The sequence below is a fragment of the Phyllosticta citribraziliensis genome (genome assembly GCF_038025025.1).
Source record: "Phyllosticta citribraziliensis strain CPC 17464 chromosome Unknown J3D65scaffold_1, whole genome shotgun sequence".
NCBI lineage: Eukaryota > Fungi > Ascomycota > Dothideomycetes > Botryosphaeriales > Phyllostictaceae > Phyllosticta > Phyllosticta citribraziliensis.
In genome coordinates, this window is record NW_027117338.1 from 757,495 (window position 1) to 773,804 (window position 16,310).

At 57.2% G+C, this 16,310-nt stretch overlaps 6 protein-coding genes across 6 annotated transcripts; 2 read left to right on the forward strand and 4 right to left on the reverse strand.

Moving 5' to 3' along the window:
* Nucleotides 1–171: 171 nt before the first annotated feature.
* On the reverse strand, nt 172–3,404 carry J3D65DRAFT_11245 (small oligopeptide transporter, OPT family). The gene is made up of 11 exons (XM_066793741.1): nt 3,130–3,404; nt 2,795–3,076; nt 2,542–2,747; nt 2,170–2,487; nt 1,791–2,122; nt 1,673–1,741; nt 1,449–1,619; nt 1,300–1,395; nt 909–1,245; nt 575–839; nt 172–499 (listed from the first exon to the last, which is right to left on the reverse strand). The coding sequence occupies exons 1-11, from the start codon at nt 3,276–3,278 to the stop codon at nt 307–309; spliced, it is 2,418 nt and encodes an 805-aa protein (XP_066659487.1). The 5' UTR covers nt 3,279–3,404; the 3' UTR covers nt 172–306.
* Nucleotides 3,405–5,947: 2,543 nt separating this feature from the next.
* J3D65DRAFT_11289 (uncharacterized protein) lies at nt 5,948–8,425 on the reverse strand. Its single transcript, XM_066793751.1, has 4 exons — nt 7,476–8,425; nt 6,610–7,409; nt 6,499–6,560; nt 5,948–6,346 (listed from the first exon to the last, which is right to left on the reverse strand). Exons 1-4 carry the CDS (start codon nt 8,338–8,340, stop codon nt 6,178–6,180), a joined length of 1,896 nt encoding a protein of 631 aa, XP_066659488.1. The 5' UTR covers nt 8,341–8,425; the 3' UTR covers nt 5,948–6,177.
* Nucleotides 8,426–9,878: 1,453 nt separating this feature from the next.
* On the reverse strand, nt 9,879–11,365 carry J3D65DRAFT_11343 (uncharacterized protein). The gene has a single exon (XM_066793756.1). The coding sequence runs from the start codon at nt 11,021–11,023 to the stop codon at nt 10,004–10,006; it is 1,020 nt and encodes a 339-aa protein (XP_066659489.1). The 5' UTR covers nt 11,024–11,365; the 3' UTR covers nt 9,879–10,003.
* A 144-nt stretch (nt 11,366–11,509) lies between these two features.
* On the reverse strand, nt 11,510–11,936 carry J3D65DRAFT_663519 (anaphase-promoting complex subunit 11; the record flags this gene model as incomplete). Its single annotated transcript, XM_066802673.1, has 4 exons — nt 11,510–11,529; nt 11,594–11,657; nt 11,707–11,738; nt 11,795–11,936. The coding sequence occupies 4 exons, from the start codon at nt 11,934–11,936 to the stop codon at nt 11,510–11,512; spliced, it is 258 nt and encodes an 85-aa protein (XP_066659490.1).
* A 168-nt stretch (nt 11,937–12,104) lies between these two features.
* Nucleotides 12,105–13,803, forward strand: J3D65DRAFT_11382 (thiosulfate sulfurtransferase-like protein). The gene is made up of 3 exons (XM_066793760.1): nt 12,105–12,278; nt 12,464–13,173; nt 13,291–13,803. The coding sequence occupies exons 2-3, from the start codon at nt 12,471–12,473 to the stop codon at nt 13,584–13,586; spliced, it is 999 nt and encodes a 332-aa protein (XP_066659491.1). The 5' UTR covers nt 12,105–12,278; nt 12,464–12,470; the 3' UTR covers nt 13,587–13,803.
* J3D65DRAFT_11383 (cytochrome P450) lies at nt 13,804–16,253 on the forward strand. The gene is made up of 6 exons (XM_066793761.1): nt 13,804–14,154; nt 14,376–14,591; nt 14,651–14,674; nt 14,726–14,776; nt 14,833–14,951; nt 15,014–16,253. Exons 1-6 carry the CDS (start codon nt 14,020–14,022, stop codon nt 16,200–16,202), a joined length of 1,734 nt encoding a protein of 577 aa, XP_066659492.1. The 5' UTR covers nt 13,804–14,019; the 3' UTR covers nt 16,203–16,253.
* Nucleotides 16,254–16,310: the final 57 nt, after the last annotated feature.

Here is a 16,310-nt window from a genome sequence, read left to right on the forward strand (position 1 = left end):
TCACATCGTCTTTGCTGTACATACAGTAGACCTTTAGATGACGAGGCGTCTGAATTGTCTTCACATTATGTCTGAGAGTCGTGACAAGAAGTAAAGTCGTGGCGCATACAATGATGATGAAATGCGAGAAGAGGAGACTCGATGAGGTTCCATGGTGACACATGGGATATTAAAAGCATCCAAGCCTCCTCATCCACAACGCGACACAATCTCTACCAGATTGCTACCCAGCAGAGCTATCCCACACCAGACAGACCTGGTCATACCTCACTGACGAGCAGCAGCGAAAAGCAGTGTCCCGGCCGCTCACCACGTCGTCGGGCCAAACGTCTGGCCCTCGGGCAACGTCTTCTGGATCGCCGTGCCCTCGTAGTCCATGGTGTTGATGACCGTGTTGCCCCACCACTGCGGCGGGTCGATCTGCGGCAGCAGCAGCGCGAAGAAGATGACAATGGTGCTGAGCGCGAGGCCCGAGTCGAGCGCCGCCGACGTGATGTAGCTGGACGAGCCCGGTCAGCGAAGACTTCTTACACAACGACACGTAGGTGAGCGAGAGACGGGGGAAAGGACTCACTTGTACGTCATCCACCAGCCCCGGGCTCTGCGGCGGATCAGCCGGTTGAAGACGAGCCCCACGATGCCCCAGGAAAAGTAGATCAGAGGCGTGGCCGGAGGGATGTATCCCAGGTTGCCAAACATCACCGGTGCGTTGAGGTAGCGGGCGGGGGAGTTGGGGAAGCGCCGCGCGAGGAGGTAGAAGACGATGGGCAGCAAAGCGCCCAGGAGCCAGAACCACTGCAGTTGCGAGTAGATGGCGCCTTCGGAGAACATGCGCTTGGCTGTGGACGACACGTGTCAATGCATGCTTTCTGTGATCGAGGAGAGAGGTGTTGTAGAGGTAAACTCACGGCCGATGGCGCCCCAGATAATGCTGGCGTTGAAGAAGACGCGCCCGTTAGGACACGAAAAGCGCGCCGATTGATCCGTTGCGCAAATGTCCTTGATGGCGCCAAACGCCCAGTCGAGCACGGCAATTTGGACAATGCTGCCCCATATTGTCGCGATGCCCTGCCCCCAGAAGAGAACCTTTGGGGGGACTTTCATGTAATGGGCCATCTTCAGGTCCTGCGTGTACAAAAGGCCCTGGTACATGGTGATGTAGCCGAGCGTCTTGAAGCACATCATGGCCAGAGGACGACCTGGCAGTATGTACCCGATAATGAACTCGGTGAAGACGTTCAATCCCTGTGTCGTGTCAGCTCTGCTCCAGCAAAAAGACGTCTAGACCAGTGGACTCACAATCTGAACGTTGGTAATGGCCCAAATCTGGCCAATTGGAACAAACCACACCGCGCTGATGAGAATGGCAAGGATGTAGGCCCACCAAGTCAACTCCTATCCGCAAATCAGCCTTGCCTACTGCACCCAAAACTCTCAGGGACACTTACGGTAGGGTAACCCAAAACGACTCCAAAGCCGCCGCCGAAGAGGAAGAGGAAGAGCAGCCAGAACCACCAGTCGGGAACTTCAGGATACCTCTTCATGAGCCTCATGTGGACGTCGTCTTCTTGGTTGCGAGCGGCCTTGGCCCGATACCTGATCTCCTTCCAGTGGTACAACTGCAGCGCGTCAATTTCTACATACGTGTGTTCCACAATTGGCAGTGACTTACAGCAGTGTGGACGATGGTAGAAATGATGGTGGCGAAGCTCAGACCGTAGCAGAGCGCAAAAGTGGTCGACTAGCACGAGTCAGCCGACATCCACAGCGATCAAGCAACCACTACTGACCAAGAAAATCGGAGAGTAGGCCTTGTACTTGGCCTCGTCAAACTGCAGATCCGGGGTCAGAATCTTGGTGACATTGTACTCGGCGCCCGTGTTGTCGTAGCTGTTGGAGTCGCTCATGGGCAGGTACTCCGAGTACCACGCGCCCGTGTAATGGATGCCAAGAGAGGTGAGGATGACGAAGACGATGAGGCCGATGAGCGTGTTGGCAATGGCGTGCCAGGGGGGCACCAGCGGCGAGAGAATGTACGACGTAATGTACGTCCAGTCGAACGTGATTGGGATCAGACTGAGCCCACTCGTGCCGCCGAATATCTGGTTGACCACCACGTTGTCTGCCCCTTGGTTAGTCTGGCCCCGCCTACGCATTTGAAGGACTCACTCGGCTTGATCCAGGTCACGAACGCAAAGATGCTGAGGCCTTGCCAGATGAATCCGGGAAACCAGTACCAGACGAAGCCGCCGGCGAGGACGTACAGGAACCAGCGGTATCGCGAAATCTTCCAGCCGTTGGTTTGAGAAGGGTCCGGCTTTTCTAGGCCGCGGCGGTGCAGGGCGTAGAAGAGGGCGCAATTGGGAAGGCAGACGGGGAAGATCATGGCTGCCGGATAGACAAGGAACCGACGGAAGCTCCCTGCAAGTCCGAAGCCAATGGTCTGCGTCAACAAGGTAAAGAGGAGGTTGAAGCCCCAACCAAGATCTTGAAGCAGTCAGCCACGTATGTTCAATCATCTAGAAGCGTGGAGAAACTTACCAGAGTGGTAGAATCCACGAAGCGCTTCAATCGTGTCTGTACTGTAGGCAACGCCATTGCCAAAAGTGACGTTGGCCATGATGGTGATCAAAGTATGCTCCTTGACGTTGAAAGGCCCTGGGTTTAGATTGAATCGCAAGCGACCAATCTTGAACCCGCGATCTGGCAGGGTCTTCTCCCATGCCACACCAAGCGGGTAGGAGACACTGCGAGTGTCAGTTACCTTCCACCGACACCCCTGGATGGCACTTACAGCTGGGCGACAAGCGAGCTCACAGTGATGCTGGGGCTGCGCAGAGAAAACAGCATATTCAACGCACTTCCAATGGTCACCATGATCATTCCCAGAACCCACGCGCGAACGGTTCCGACGGGGAGCGTGTCATCGTCAGTGCCGGGCACGGCGGAGGCGACTTCGGGATACGGAGACGTCTCCTCGAGCTCTCGCTCTATTTGGATCTCGGCCTCGATGTCTCCTTTGTTGACAGCCGACTCAATCGCAGCGCGCTTTTCCTCCTCGAGGTTGGGATCCCAGCTGACACTCATTAGCCATGGAGCAACTTGAAGGACGGTGCTCGGGAAAAATACCGGTGCAAGTCTGAGAAGGTCTTCAGCTCGGCCTCGGCCTCGACGGCTTTGATCGAGGTCGAGGTGGCCTCAGGCGTCTTTTGCTCCATCGACGAGTTCACCACATCGTCCGTGTCGCGCCGCTGGAACGGCCGACGAATGCTGGGCATCTTGAACAGAGCAAGGTCACTTGGAGGTGCGGGCAAGAGGGAACATGTGCAATCAGAGAACTCCTCGCAGCAAAAGCGACTTGCACATTTCTATATGTATACTCCGCCTTTTACGAGCGGGTAGACGGGGTAAGATAAGTTTGGCGCCTATCAGAGGTATCATGCGACGTGATGGGTGCCATTGGACAGAGGCGATAAACAGCGACGAGAATAACGAGAGCAAACAACCTTCTGGAACGCGGTCCGTGTCCCTCAAGAGGAAGGAGGAAAGACCGGGGGCGCACACGCGAAGCCTGCGAGCAGCCGATAAGGCGGCGCAAAAGTGTCGTCAGTGCCTTTAAGGTGCGTGCTCGGTAGATTGCCTTCAGCCATCGTGTGCCGCTCTGGCGTGGTGAAAAGGTTTGGCACGCAAGAGGACAGGTGATTGCCCATGGCAATATGCTCCCGGAATCATTGCAGCGCTGGCACGCTTTCAGGCTGCTAGACGCCGGAGTCTTCTGCAGCCTGCTGGCACAGATCCCCCCGAATTTGGCGCTGTGATCAAGAGCCCGTGATGAAGCCAGATGCAGCTCCACAGACGTGGAGAGCGGATCGTTGTCGACGGGGTGGATGATCATAGCCACAAAGGGCCGGTCCAAGACGAGACCTAATCAACAAGCTTTGGCGGCGAGTCTTGCAGCCACAAGCGTGCTTGGCCAGCGGCCCGGTCTCAGTGGGATGGGACAACGGCATCCTTGATAAGAAGAGCTTGTCCGTCTCCACGGGTGTCGAGTGCCGCACGGTTTAGGTCTTGGTCTCGGTACTACGCTGCACACTGATTCGGGACGACTGCTGGTGGTGGTGTGGCTACAGAACCGATGAATGCAACGCTGCATGAGTAGAACGGCAGATCAGAGCCTCGGTATGGGACAATCGTCGTAAGCGCGTGAGGTGGCCGGTGCCCTGTTCATCGGCCCTGGTCGATTCCCTTCTCCGCTTCCCCAGAAGCTGCTCGTCCGCAAGAGGGCGGCAAGGCGGAAGACTGGAGAGCCAACTCTCGCGGGCGGATACGAACATGGCCGGTGTCGATGTCGGTGCTGTCGGTTGTGGTGCGGTGCAAGCGTGCCCGATACGGCATCAAAACCCCGCGCGGGAAAGGCGCCAAAAAGTGTGTGTTGGCGTGAAAACACCAAAACCATCGCGTCGATACCTCTGACCATCAGCAACGAGTCCGACTCTTCACCAACCTTTCGCCACCACATGAGTGATCCGTCGTCGTCATTCCGCCCTCGTGCATCTCGCCCATCCACAACCACCTCGCTTCGGCCTCTGTCCACGTACTCCCTCTCTTATCTGCCCGCGCCGCACCGAGAACGCGGCTCTTGATTGCCTTCTCTGCTTTTTCCACCTGCCCATCAAGCAGGTAGGTATCGTTCCTCCGGCGCCACCAATGAATCCATCTCTTTTCCGGCCAAGTTGAACGCGCATAAGGAAAGGTCGGCACGATCGGAGAGAAAAGAGAGATCCAGCAGGCCAGGGTGCCAGAACTTGGAACTACCGCCGTCAACCATGCGGGTGATCATTGTCAGTGTGCTTTCAGAGCAACTGACCGTAGCAATGGACGCAAGTCGGCGTTGCGTACGTCGTGGACACGGCCGGCAGTTGCCAGCCTGGTAGTTACCGGGTAGGCAAACGACAAAGAGAAGCAGCACAAGTGAGAAAGACGTAGAAAAGAAGAGGGTAGACGTGCAAATAAGGTACGAGAATCAATCTCTAGCTCACCCGCCGCCAGCTGCTGCCTATTTTCCTTTGCTGTCCCTCCGCAGTCTATCGGTACGGTTCCAGTCAGCGGGGAACACGCCACGCGTAAGCAGAAGCACTGCATCCGGTTCAAACTTGCTCGCCGGCTGCCAGACGCTGCATGCTTTCTGACTCTATCTCCCACGCTCATTCCCTCACTCTCCAAGATCATGATTCCCACAAGGTTAGTCACGGGAGAAGACCAAGAGAAGTTTTGCTTCCCGCGCGAATCTGCGAAATAAAAGACATCTCTGAACCAAGCTCCGAGCTAAGCTCCCGCTTAACATCATAAGCTTTGCGGGTAACCGTATCGGGCAAAACGAGGGCGAATTGGCAGGGGGCTATCGAATGGGCCTTGGTCGCCGCATGCACCCGCCTCTACATGGCCAGTCAAAATTTCATCCTCAGAGCACACTTGATGCTCCCATGGATGTTTTCCGACGCAATCCTAGAACGTGGATAAAGACATTTGTAGTGCTCTGTGATTGTAGTAATCGACCCGCCCTTTTCTTCGTTTCTTTTAATGGTCGTATCAGCCCGCTTGGGCGCGCACGCAGATTGACCATGCGCGCCATTCTGTTTCCACATACCAAGCAATGCCGTCTGTCGCTTCACCATGCTATGCTACACCGACCCGCAAATTCCCCGTCGCCCTCTTGAGCCACTCAAGAAAGAGCGCCGAAGCGCCCAATGAATCCACCGTACTGGCTCGCCGACGCCCTGTATCAACCATCCGCCCACCCATACCGGCCGTAAGTTGGAGAAGGAGAGGGAGAGGAGTGGATGTAAGAAATCAGAACAAAGAGCCGAAACAAGTGTCGTTGAGACACGATGAGTTGAGTTGAGTTGGACTCAAAATCCAAGAAACAATGTCGATGTCTTCGGTTCCGCGGCCGCAATGGTTGTTGCCACGCGCACATGAGGGGAAGCTGTTGTGCCCTGCAAGCCCTAGCGCAGTTCACCGGAGTGTTGTTGTTATTGTTGAAGGTAAGTGCAAGACTGCTGCGTCGTAACGGTGAGCAGGCAGGAACTTGAGAGATTTGTGAAGAGCACTTCAACAAGGCATCGAGGCGGGACATGGAAGTGGAAAGTCCGGCCTGGAACACGCGTGTGGTGGAGATCAGTCGATTTTGGCGGCAGCCAGCTTGGACGACGGATTCGTGAGGACGTTGGAGAAGCGGAGGTTGCTTCGTTTGTACTTGCTGTGCTTGCGGAGGCGCTTGCGGGCGACCATGACGGGGACGCTGGACTTGGTGACGAGGTAGTTGGAAAAGGAGCCGAGCAGCACGCTGTCTCATCGTTAGCATTCTTCTGCCGAATCTGGGGGGTGCACTCGAGGTCGGACGGGCTCCCCATACGGAGGAGGGTAAATGTAGTTAGAGAAGCGCCGAACCCTGACGTGTCATCAGACGCATGGGTGGAAAAGACAATTGACACTCACCCTTTCAGCGCGCTGCGACCCCGTGAGCCGAGAATCACCAGGGTCGGATCGAGAAAGTCGATCTACAATTCGAGTCAGCTCCATCTCCACAAATCTGAGCGGTCGACTTACCACTTCAGTAATCATGTGTTTGGGACTCTTGCAGTGAAAAACTTCTACCACAGCGCGGACTTGGAGCCTAGTCTTGCGCAGCAACGACACAATGCGGTCACTGACTTCGACCGTTGCATGCCAGCGCTCGCGCTCAGACTTGTCCATCTTGGAGTAGTCGGGTGGTTGCTCAGGCTCGTCGTTGAGGTTGACACTGTTGGCCAAAGGCGAAGGTCCTGCAAGCGTATTGGCTTTCGAGCGGCCATCGTCGACCAGCCTTTGGTCGTTTGATAGTGTCTTCATGAGCTTGGCCGTGTCCTGCATCATCTTGGCTCCTTCACCAATGCCGACCGAACCAGACTCGCCACCAGTGCCGGTCTCTTCGTCGACTGCGTACACTGCAAGCAGCGTATCACCATCTCGCAAAACCGTGCCTATTGTCCACTCCAGAGCGTACGCGGCTTCTTCACTGAGATCGGTGGCAACAAGATACATGCGCTGGCGGCGAAGGCCCTTTTCGGCCTCTTGCTGCATGTCAGCATAGTCACCGCGGATGATTTGGCGAATGCAGCGATGTGCCTGGGGTGTGGACGTGATTGCTGACATGGACATGGCCATGCGTTGGGCGTGCTTGATTTCGGAAATGTCCGCCTCGGTATCCGACGTCATTGGCGTAGATAAGCCAGAGCCGCCCGCGTCGAAGTTCGTGACTGGATGGACTGCCTTTTTCTTTTGGCTCATCTTTTCACCATTGGGTCCGGTGACGGTGATGCTCGGCTCCAGCAGTGAACGGACCTTGTAGTCGCTCGTCATTCTTTTGCCTGGTAGTTGTGTCAGTGGCAGCAACGGCCTTTGGGCGGTCGAGATTGAGCGGTCGAGATACTCACGGTCCTCTTCAGCGGCAGCAAGTAAGCTCTTCGGTAGCTTATCCTTAATAGCATCTTTATCGGTCTCGTTTGAACTTCTTCTCCTCCTTCGGCCCCTACCCTCAAACTCGTCTGCATCAGAGCCCTCGCTCTCTTCGCTGCTTTCAAGCGCCTCTTCATCCGCATAATAATCCTTCTCCAGGCGGACTCCCCCGTCCGGCAACGGTGAGCCCTGTCGTTTTGACGACCCCAAATGGGCCAAGCTACCTCCGGACCGGGCCAGGGCCGCATCAGACAGTCTGCGGTAGGCACTGTTCATGTCGATGGATTTGCCCGAGTCAGTCACGTACTTTCTCGGATCCGACATGAGGGTGATATTGTTGGGAAATCTGCGAGCTCCAGGTGAGACGGAGCGGGCGCCGAGTCTGGATACGGGCGAAGAGGACTGATTTGTACCCAGCGGACTACGCAGCATGTTTGTGCTCTTGCTCTTCTTTCCTCCTTGAGAGACACGCTTCGGCAGAGCATGCGACTCTATCGACGGCAGCATGTCAAACTGATACGAGCTTTCGGGATCGCGACTGCCGGTCAACGGACTGCGTGTCCGTGACGACCCGGACGGCGAAGCTGTATCCAGCATGCTGCGGACCTGTCGAACCTCCCGAGCCTTTTGTCTTCGTTGTTCCTCCTCTTCCTGCTTCTTCTGCTCCGATGGAAGGATGAATTTGGCCGTGTGCTTGTCGCCAATGTCGAGCATACTCCGCACGGGTGACCTGGGAGCGCCGGGACTGCTGGCGCGGGAGTTTGCTTGTCGGCCGCGATTGATGCCCTCGAGTATGTCCATGACGGCGCGGCGCTCCTCGTCCATTGCTGATTCGAGAGACATGATGGCGGTGTTGGGTTGGGCGTGTCGAGGCTGTCGTGGCGGGGCAGGCGGCGGGAGGACAAATGGGACAAAGGCGGGGCACTGAGGTCGGCAGCGGGGCGACGTGAGATGGACAGGTGTGGTGGAGGAGAAGCGTGCGGTTGCGCAGGTTGGAGATGTCCGCAGGGATGGTCAACGGTCTTGATTGCGGGCGACGGCAATGATGTTCACGGAGCGGTCAAACCAGCCGAAGAGACCGGGGGGAGAGCCGAATGTGGAGAAATTATGGGTCCAGCGAGCTGCCGAAATGTGTAAAATCTCAACCCCAGAGAATCGCGTGTTCTCGGGGGTGGGTATTTGAGGCTGGTGGCGTGAGGACGTTTGATCGAGCGGGAGAGCAGGCGGGTGAGGTGTCTTGTTGGTGGTTGTGGGTGCAAAGTCGAGGGTCAACCGCTGTCGGTGAAGAGCATCAAGTGGCCAGATTGGGCTCGGACAAACATGGAGGAGGGAGAGGAAGCGCGCGCTGTGGAGAGGCGAGACGTGGGCAAAAGTAGCCCATGTGCTGTGGTGGAGAGGGCGGAGTCGTTGTTCCTCAGGCGCGCCGCGTCGTTGGCTTGGCGGCAACGGAGAGAGCAGTTCCCAGTCGTCTCGCGTGCCCGAAACGTCGACTGACGAGAAAAGACACCACCACCTCGCCCACAGCCACCCGACAGCCACCCCCAGCTTTTCGCCTTGGAAACCTTCGCCCACCCCACTCCCGTCGCCGTAACCTGCTGCGAACTCGATCATGACCACTCTCTCTGCACGATGCGCCATCCTTGGCGCCCAGCTTTCCGCGCCTGCGCCCATCACATGCCCTTGTTCTGCAGGCTTTGTGGCGGAACGACGGGCATCCATTCCTCTCCCACGCAATTGACGAATGGGAGCCGTCTCGCTCAGCAAGCTACACCTTGCTCAACCCGAAACCATTGGCGGCTAGCTCGCGAGCTGACAGATTGTCGTCCCGCTCTCACCACGGTGACTTTTGGCGCCAGCTCTTGTTCTGTGCCGGGCAGGCCGTGTGAGGGGCAAGCTACTTCTGCCCAGCATCGTGACCAAACAAGCTTTCTGCCATTCTCAATCTCGCCCAGCCAAATCTTCGAGAAGACGGGCCTCGGGCGGAACAACCATGCCCATCTGCGAGACCACCAACGCAACCAGTCGCGAGGCGCTCAGGACTGGAACATGGCCTACGCCACCTCACAGGGCAGGCCAAAGAGACGAACCAAGTCACAGTCGTCATGTCAGGCATCTCGCCGATCTGTAACGGGTTTCCCCACATGCGGCTGCGTAGGTAGGTGGGCTCCAGCCGCACGTGGCTCTCGCTCCCTTCCGCTGTGGAGACGTGGTGTGACGCTGCCCATTGCCATCATTCAAAATGTACACGATATACATACGTTGAGTGCCGAGATACTACCACCTATCTAGCTTGCAAAGACTGCAGCGAACCAGCCATGAAAAGAAAAAGAGAGGCGTGACTAGAACAAGTCTACCCGAAAGATCTGACGATGCACCAAGAAAGCGGAGCCCGTGTACTCCATCTGATGCTGTTTGCATGACCCATCCATCGGCCTCTGGTCCAACGCCAAGCAGAAGAAAGTGAAAAATGATACCCAAGAAACCTTGAAAGAAAAAACCAATAAATCTAGGTGCCCGTTGCACCCTCGTCTCCACCCACTGCGCCAGCTTCCCCGGATTGTCCATGCTCGTGGTCCAGCTCCCCATTACTTCCAACAACCTTTCCCACCAGGTCCAATCCATCCTCGAGTCTTCGTAGCAGTGTTTCCAGACCGCTGACAAGATCTCCCCCTGCTCCCCTGCGCACTTCGTCCACTGCTTCTTCCTCGACCGATCCGCCCGTGCCTCTTCCTCCACTTCCTCGTGTTGCCATCTCCAGTCCTTCGACTCGCAACATGAGTGCCCCTGACCCACCAGCATCATCGCCCTCTTCTGTGAATGTAGGAGCAGCGCTGATGGACGTCGAGATGACCTGCCACTCGCGCGACAGGCTTTGTGCTTGTGTAATGGAGCGCGCGTCTGCCGACAAGTCGAGCACGACGTAGCGATCTTTTTGGCCCGGCACCGACGGTGGCAAGATGGGCTGTGGAGAGGCGGCAGCGGCAGGGTCAGACGACTCGTCGTCTTCCTCTTCGTTGCCGCGCGCGAACCCACTGCGATGGCGGCTCGTGTGGCGAGCGCTGGTCACGGCCGACGTATCTCCTAGCGCGCGCGCGAAAATGGCCGTATGAAGTTCGGGATCATCGTCGGCGAAGACGTAATGGACCGATGGATGCTCAGTATGGCCGGTTGAGGCGTCTTCGACGAGCGTGAAGAAGGGAGTGAAGTTGGCCGGTGGAAGGAGTGTTTGAGCTTCGGCGGCTGGATCTATTTGATCTGGATCGATGATGCGGTGTGCATCACGACCAGTCTCTTGGGTAGAATGTGGAGGTATGTAGTCAATGTCGAGTGTCTCAGCATCGCCTGCTGCGTGGCCGTAGTCGTGAGGATCATTCGAGTCGTCGGTGGAGGGGCCGGGGGCGGCTCGGTCGTGTGGAGTAGAGGACGAAGGCTGGGTCACCGGGTCGCTATGAGGAGCGGATTCCTGATGGACAGGCGATGGCGAGAGGGTGGCATGCGGGAAGCGTGGTGAGGTGCCCGCAGACATTGTGGTGGGCGGTTTGGGAGCTTTCCTTGGAGCTGCAGCTTTATCGATAACTCGGCCGATGAGCGAGGGTGTTGGTCATGGTTTCTTTTAACACGTGATGGTGGGTTGCGGCGTCCGGGTCAAGGCTTGGTTTTGGGTTGATGTTGAAGAAGCGTGGGTGTGGAGGAGGAATGGATGGACTGATGGTGACCTGGATGGATGAGCGTCAGTTCCAGGGTCTGGCCAGGCCCGCAATCCCTCGACGTCCGACTTGGCCCATCAGGAATCCTGTCAACGGAAGCAAGCGAGGTCATGCGCACCGGTTACATGATGTGGCTTGAGGCGAGCACGACGAGTCCAACGTAGAGGATGTTTTGCAAGCAGGCAGACGTTTAAAGCTGTATCAAAACAAGCGACCAGGGGGTATAGTTATATCCATGTCCACCAACCTAACGCCAAGCCAAGCCAAAATGGTGCCTGTGGTTCTGCTCTGGTCTCATGCCTCGGTCATGCTTTGACGGTAAAGGCTGTACATGTTCCTTGGTGTCAGCTTCTACTGGTCCCACCCATGGCTGCAAGACGTGAACCTACGCTGTCGACACATGGGGCATTTTGCCTGCGAAGCCTCTTGCTTGAGCCAGTCCTCGATGCAGTGCTGGGGTGGGTTAGGAGGACAGCGCGTCGCGAGTGAGCCAGGGTCTTACCATGTGGAACGAGTGGTTGCATTGGCCCATGACTAGAATGAAAAAGAGGGTCAGGTCAGTCGGTCGTGTCTGGTGTTGTTTTCCTTACGCAGCGGGCAGCCGTCGCCGGGGAATTTGCACTTGGCACAGGTGCTGTCGTAGGGATTGCGACAGATGCCACACATGTCGTCCTGCGGCATGTCCCAGCGCCAGGCTGCGACGGCGTTCCATTGCTTGATGGTGACCTTCATGGCGGTAGAGCGGAGACTGGAGGTGGCGGGGGTGAGAGTGGAGGAACTAAACCAAGGGCACATGTAGGTAAACACTCTCCCTCAATCGGGCCAGATGCCGAAGGCGGTCAGTCTCAGGTCAGAGCCTGGGGGAGCTCCAGCCCCCCTGCTATGACGCGATCCTCGACAGCAATCACCAAAAACAATGCAATCCCACTCTGTGCTGGGCCGTCATAAGAGAGCCGCTTCACTCAAGCTCTTCAGCTTCAGCTATAGCTGTCGTTCATCCATCCCGTGCCATTGGCCAATTCAAGCTACATAGGTAATCGGCGCTTCTTGCGGTTGCCCCTCATTTTCAAAAAGGCAAGCTTCCTTCCTTCCTTCCTTCTCCGCCCGACTTTTCGCGACTTCCACAGCTCCGAAGCTAGGAGCTCCTGCCTCCGCTCTTTGCTTCCATAGCTTCCATTCATTCTTCACTCCACTCGCATCCTCTCTCCACTCACCCACAACGACTGTACCAACTTGAAACTAACCGCCAGAATGGCCAGGCTGGCAATGCTCCGTTCGCTTCGTCCAACAACCAAACCCGCTGCTATCTCTTCCCCAATCCGCGTCATGAGCTCCTCTTACGGCACGCTCTCCAACTACCTCGTCACCCCCGCCGAGCTCAATGCTGCCCTGCAAAAGAACCTTCACAGCAAGCTTTCTACTGCCCCTAGAGTCGTCCCCCTTTGCGGCACATGGTTCCTGCCCAACGACCCGCAAAAACGCACCGGATGGCAGGAATTCAAGTCTTGTAGAATCCCCAAGGCTCGTTTCTTTGACCTCGATGCCGTAAAGGACCAGGACAGCCCTTACCCGCACATGCTCCCCAGCGCTCAGGACTTTGCAAAGGCCCTGGGTCAACTAGGCATTCGCCAGGACGACAGTGTGGTTGTTTACGACAGCAAAGAGGCCGGCATTTTTTCTGCCCCGCGCGTTGCTTGGACCCTGAAGGTCTTTGGCCATTCCAATGTCCATATTTTGAACAACTTTAAGCTATGGGTCGAGCAGGGCTACCCGACTGAATGGGGCGAGCCTGACAAGGTCCAAGAGGTTGCGTACCCCGTTCCCGAACTGGACAAGTCCAAAGTGGTCGACTTTGAATACGTCAAGGACCTTGCCAAGAAGCAGGCAGATCAAACCTCTCCGGCTATCCAGATTCTCGATGCCAGGAGCAAGGGCCGTTGGGAGGGTAAAGATCCCGAACCAAGACCAGGTGAGTTGCTCGGTTTGTATCCATCCCATGATGGTTGACGGTGTGGCCTTTACTGCTTGATAACGACGCGCCCACATGTTGAACTCTCCCCCGAGACGGTGGCTGATATGCTGGCAGGACTCTCCTCCGGACATATTCCCTCTTCTAGCTCGCTTCCCGTTCCAGAGCTACTGGACCCCACCAACAAGACCTTCCTCCCCGCGGACGAACTCAAAGCTTTGCTCGCATCCAAGGGCGTCGACCCCTCCAAGCCGGTGATTAGCAGCTGCGGTACCGGCGTCACTGCTGCAGTCATTGACGCCGCCTTGGCTGAAGCTGGCTTCCCCGAGAAGACTCGCCAGCTGTATGATGGTAGCTGGACTGAGTGGGCGCAGCGCGCAACCGAGGAGGAAGGCTTGATCGTCAAGGTCTAGTGGGATCCACAGCCGTGAATCATCAGCGCAACTCCAAAAGTACGAAGGGAATGGACGATTCTGTATGATACCCCTCATGATTTTCAGCGTTGAGTGCCTTCGCGACCCGCCATTACTGCAGTTTTACGACTATCAACCAATGGGATCATGGATTACATTGAACATGCAGCTCGCCAGTGAATATCCACATCTCCCCGCTGCGTGTGGATCACACCATCGACAAGGAACACGCTTCGCCCCCAATAGTAGTGGAAAAGCCAAAAGATGTGCTCCACGTGCATTCTAGGCCTCGAGAATCAAATCAAACAGCTGCAATGAGTCGGTTAATCGGGAAAACGATCCGCTAGTGGAAGGTTGACTTGACTCGCATAAGGACGTGGATATTCCAATCCCCCGGATCTCATGGTTCCATCTAGTCTTTCCCGTTACAATCATGACAACCGCAATTGGTCTCGTCTTTTATGCCGTACTCGCACTCCTTCTATGGCGCCTCTCTCGCATCGGTCGTCGCCCCCCAGGGTATCCCCCTGGTCCCCTGACGCTCCCCCTTGTTGGCAACCTCCACCAGGTAACACCCTCGCTACTGCTAGAGGCTCATGGCGATACAGCTGCAATGTCTGAAGGGATATGAGAGCAAAATCCTCAGTCTACTGCGCTGAGAGAATCAACTCCTCGTTCACCCCCTTCGAACAAATCCTCTTCCCCCACGTCCTCCACAGTCTGTCATGCCACATGACTTTGCACCGAGCCTCAACCTTCCCCGAAACACAAAATTGACCATGCTCCCAGATGCCCGCCAAAAACCAACATGAGCAATTCCTCGTCTGGTCTCGCCAATATGGGCCCGTTTTCTCGTTGATTCTGGGCACACAAGTTTTGATCGTGCTGTCCAGCGACGAGGCCGCCAAGGACTTGCTGGACAAGAGGAGTGCCATGTACAGTGATCGCCCAGACAGCTATGTCGGGCAGACGATTGGAAGCGGTGGTCTGAGGTTGCTCATGCTGGTTGGTGTCCTTTGGGTACGGGGTGGTGTTGGTCGAGTGCTAATGGAGTGGTGGTGTAGCCGTACGGACAGGACTGGCGCATGGTGAGTGCTCTGTGATGGAGTGTGGTTGAGGTGATGTTGACGGTGCATCAGATCAGAAAGCTTTCGCATCAGCTCCTGAACGCAAATGCGTCGCGCACATATGTAAGTGGACACATTGGACTGCCGAGTCGCATTTCCTGGTCCAACGACTCCTGCAGGTGCCGTACCAGGACCTAGAATCCAAGCAAATGCTCGTCGACCTCCTCGACAAGCCGTCCAACTTCATCGAGCACATCAGGAGATACACGGCATCTGTAACCACAAGCATAGCATTTGGGTATGTACTGAGCCATCACTACTCCAATCGCCGGCCATGTCCAGAGAACTGACTACCTGCAGCTGGCGCGTCCCCCAATTCGACGAGAGCCGCCTCACGCGCTTCTACGCCGGCCTCGACGCCTACGTGCACCTCGTGCAAAGCCTCAGCGCCGGCCTGCTCGACTTCTACCCGCTACTCCGGCAGCTCCCGAGCTTTCTCTTCCCAGCCGTGCGCTCCGCGGCGGCCCTGCACGTCAAGGAGAAGGCGCTATACCGCTCGCACTGGCTAGCCGCCAAAGCGCAGGCAGCAGCGGGCACGCTGCCGCCGTGCTTCTGCGCCGCGCTGAGCAGCACGCAGCACGCGCTGGGCCTGTCGGACGACTTCGCCGCCTACATCGCCGGCACGCTGCTCGAGGCCGGCGCCGACACGACGGGGAACACGCTCATGGCCTTCGTCATGGCCATGCTGCTGCACCCGGAGGCGCAGGCGCGCGCGCAGGCCGAGCTCGACGCCGTCGTCGGACCCGACGCGACCAGGTTGCCGACTATGGAGGATGCGGAGCGCTGCCCCTACACGCGCGCTTGCGTCAAGGAGGCCCTGCGCTGGTTTCCGACTGCGATTCTTGGTGCCATGCCGCATGCCGCCTCGCGAGATGACGTGTATAACGGCTTCGCGATTCCCAAGGGCGCGGCCGTCATGCTCAACGTGTGGGCGCTCAACATGGATGCCGCGCGCTACACCACCACGACCACTTCCGCGTCCTCGCCCGGTGGTGACAAACATGACGACGACGGCGCGGCAACGAATGCCATCGATCCCTCGCTCTTCGCGCCCGAGCGCTACCTCGCCCGGCGCGAGTGGGCCGACGCCAGCGTCGCCGAGCTGGCCACAGCCGCCGACGCCGACGTGCGCGACGCGTGGGTCTTTGGCGCCGGCCGGCGGCTGTGTCCCGGCGTCCACGTCGCAGAGCGCAGCCTGTTCCTCGGCATGTCGCGCATTCTGTGGGCGTTTGACGTCGAGGCTCCTCTTGCTGAGAGCGCTGGCCGAGGAGGAGGGAAAGCAGGAAAGAAGAGGCTTCCTGATCCTCGCAATATGATCAACGGGCTGGTCGTCATGCCGGAGCCGTTTGAAGCTGTTTTCAGGGTTAGGGGGCAGGAAAGGGAGGACGTGGTGCGGCGGGAGTGGGGGAGTGTGAGGGGCGCTTTTTTGGACCCTCAGGAGCAGTGGTGCGCTGTGCCCGAGGGCATGGCGGTGCCGCGGGGTTTGTAATTGATGAAGCGAGAGCGTCAGATGGTCGAGGGGATGTTAGGGCGCTGTGGACTCACGTTTTCTGAATCGAGGGCTAGAGATTTCAGCACATTTGAAACGACATCAGAG

What these genes read in the sequence shown, in the direction of transcription:
- J3D65DRAFT_11245 (XM_066793741.1), bottom strand. Translation starts at nt 3,278, where the DNA reads ATGCCCAGCATTCGTCGGCCGTTCCAGCGGCGCGACACGGACGATGTG. An exon ending in AGCTCGCTTGTCGCCCAGCT is followed by an intron (nt 2,748 to 2,794) that starts GTAAGTGCCATC and finishes TGACACTCGCAG; the next exon opens with TGTCTCCTACCCGCTTGGTG. An exon ending in GGCTGGTGGATGACGTACAA is followed by an intron (nt 500 to 574) that starts GTGAGTCCTTTC and finishes GGGCTCGTCCAG; the next exon opens with CTACATCACGTCGGCGGCGC.
- J3D65DRAFT_11289 (XM_066793751.1), bottom strand. Translation starts at nt 8,340, where the DNA reads ATGTCTCTCGAATCAGCAATGGACGAGGAGCGCCGCGCCGTCATGGAC. An exon ending in TGCTGCCGCTGAAGAGGACC is followed by an intron (nt 7,410 to 7,475) that starts GTGAGTATCTCG and finishes CACAACTACCAG; the next exon opens with GCAAAAGAATGACGAGCGAC. An exon ending in AACACATGATTACTGAAGTG is followed by an intron (nt 6,561 to 6,609) that starts GTAAGTCGACCG and finishes CTCGAATTGTAG; the next exon opens with ATCGACTTTCTCGATCCGAC.
- J3D65DRAFT_11343 (XM_066793756.1), bottom strand. Translation starts at nt 11,023, where the DNA reads ATGTCTGCGGGCACCTCACCACGCTTCCCGCATGCCACCCTCTCGCCA.
- J3D65DRAFT_11382 (XM_066793760.1), top strand. Translation starts at nt 12,471, where the DNA reads ATGCTCCGTTCGCTTCGTCCAACAACCAAACCCGCTGCTATCTCTTCC. An exon ending in AGATCCCGAACCAAGACCAG is followed by an intron (nt 13,174 to 13,290) that starts GTGAGTTGCTCG and finishes ATATGCTGGCAG; the next exon opens with GACTCTCCTCCGGACATATT.
- J3D65DRAFT_11383 (XM_066793761.1), top strand. Translation starts at nt 14,020, where the DNA reads ATGACAACCGCAATTGGTCTCGTCTTTTATGCCGTACTCGCACTCCTT. An exon ending in ACGGACAGGACTGGCGCATG is followed by an intron (nt 14,675 to 14,725) that starts GTGAGTGCTCTG and finishes ACGGTGCATCAG; the next exon opens with ATCAGAAAGCTTTCGCATCA. An exon ending in ACCACAAGCATAGCATTTGG is followed by an intron (nt 14,952 to 15,013) that starts GTATGTACTGAG and finishes GACTACCTGCAG; the next exon opens with CTGGCGCGTCCCCCAATTCG.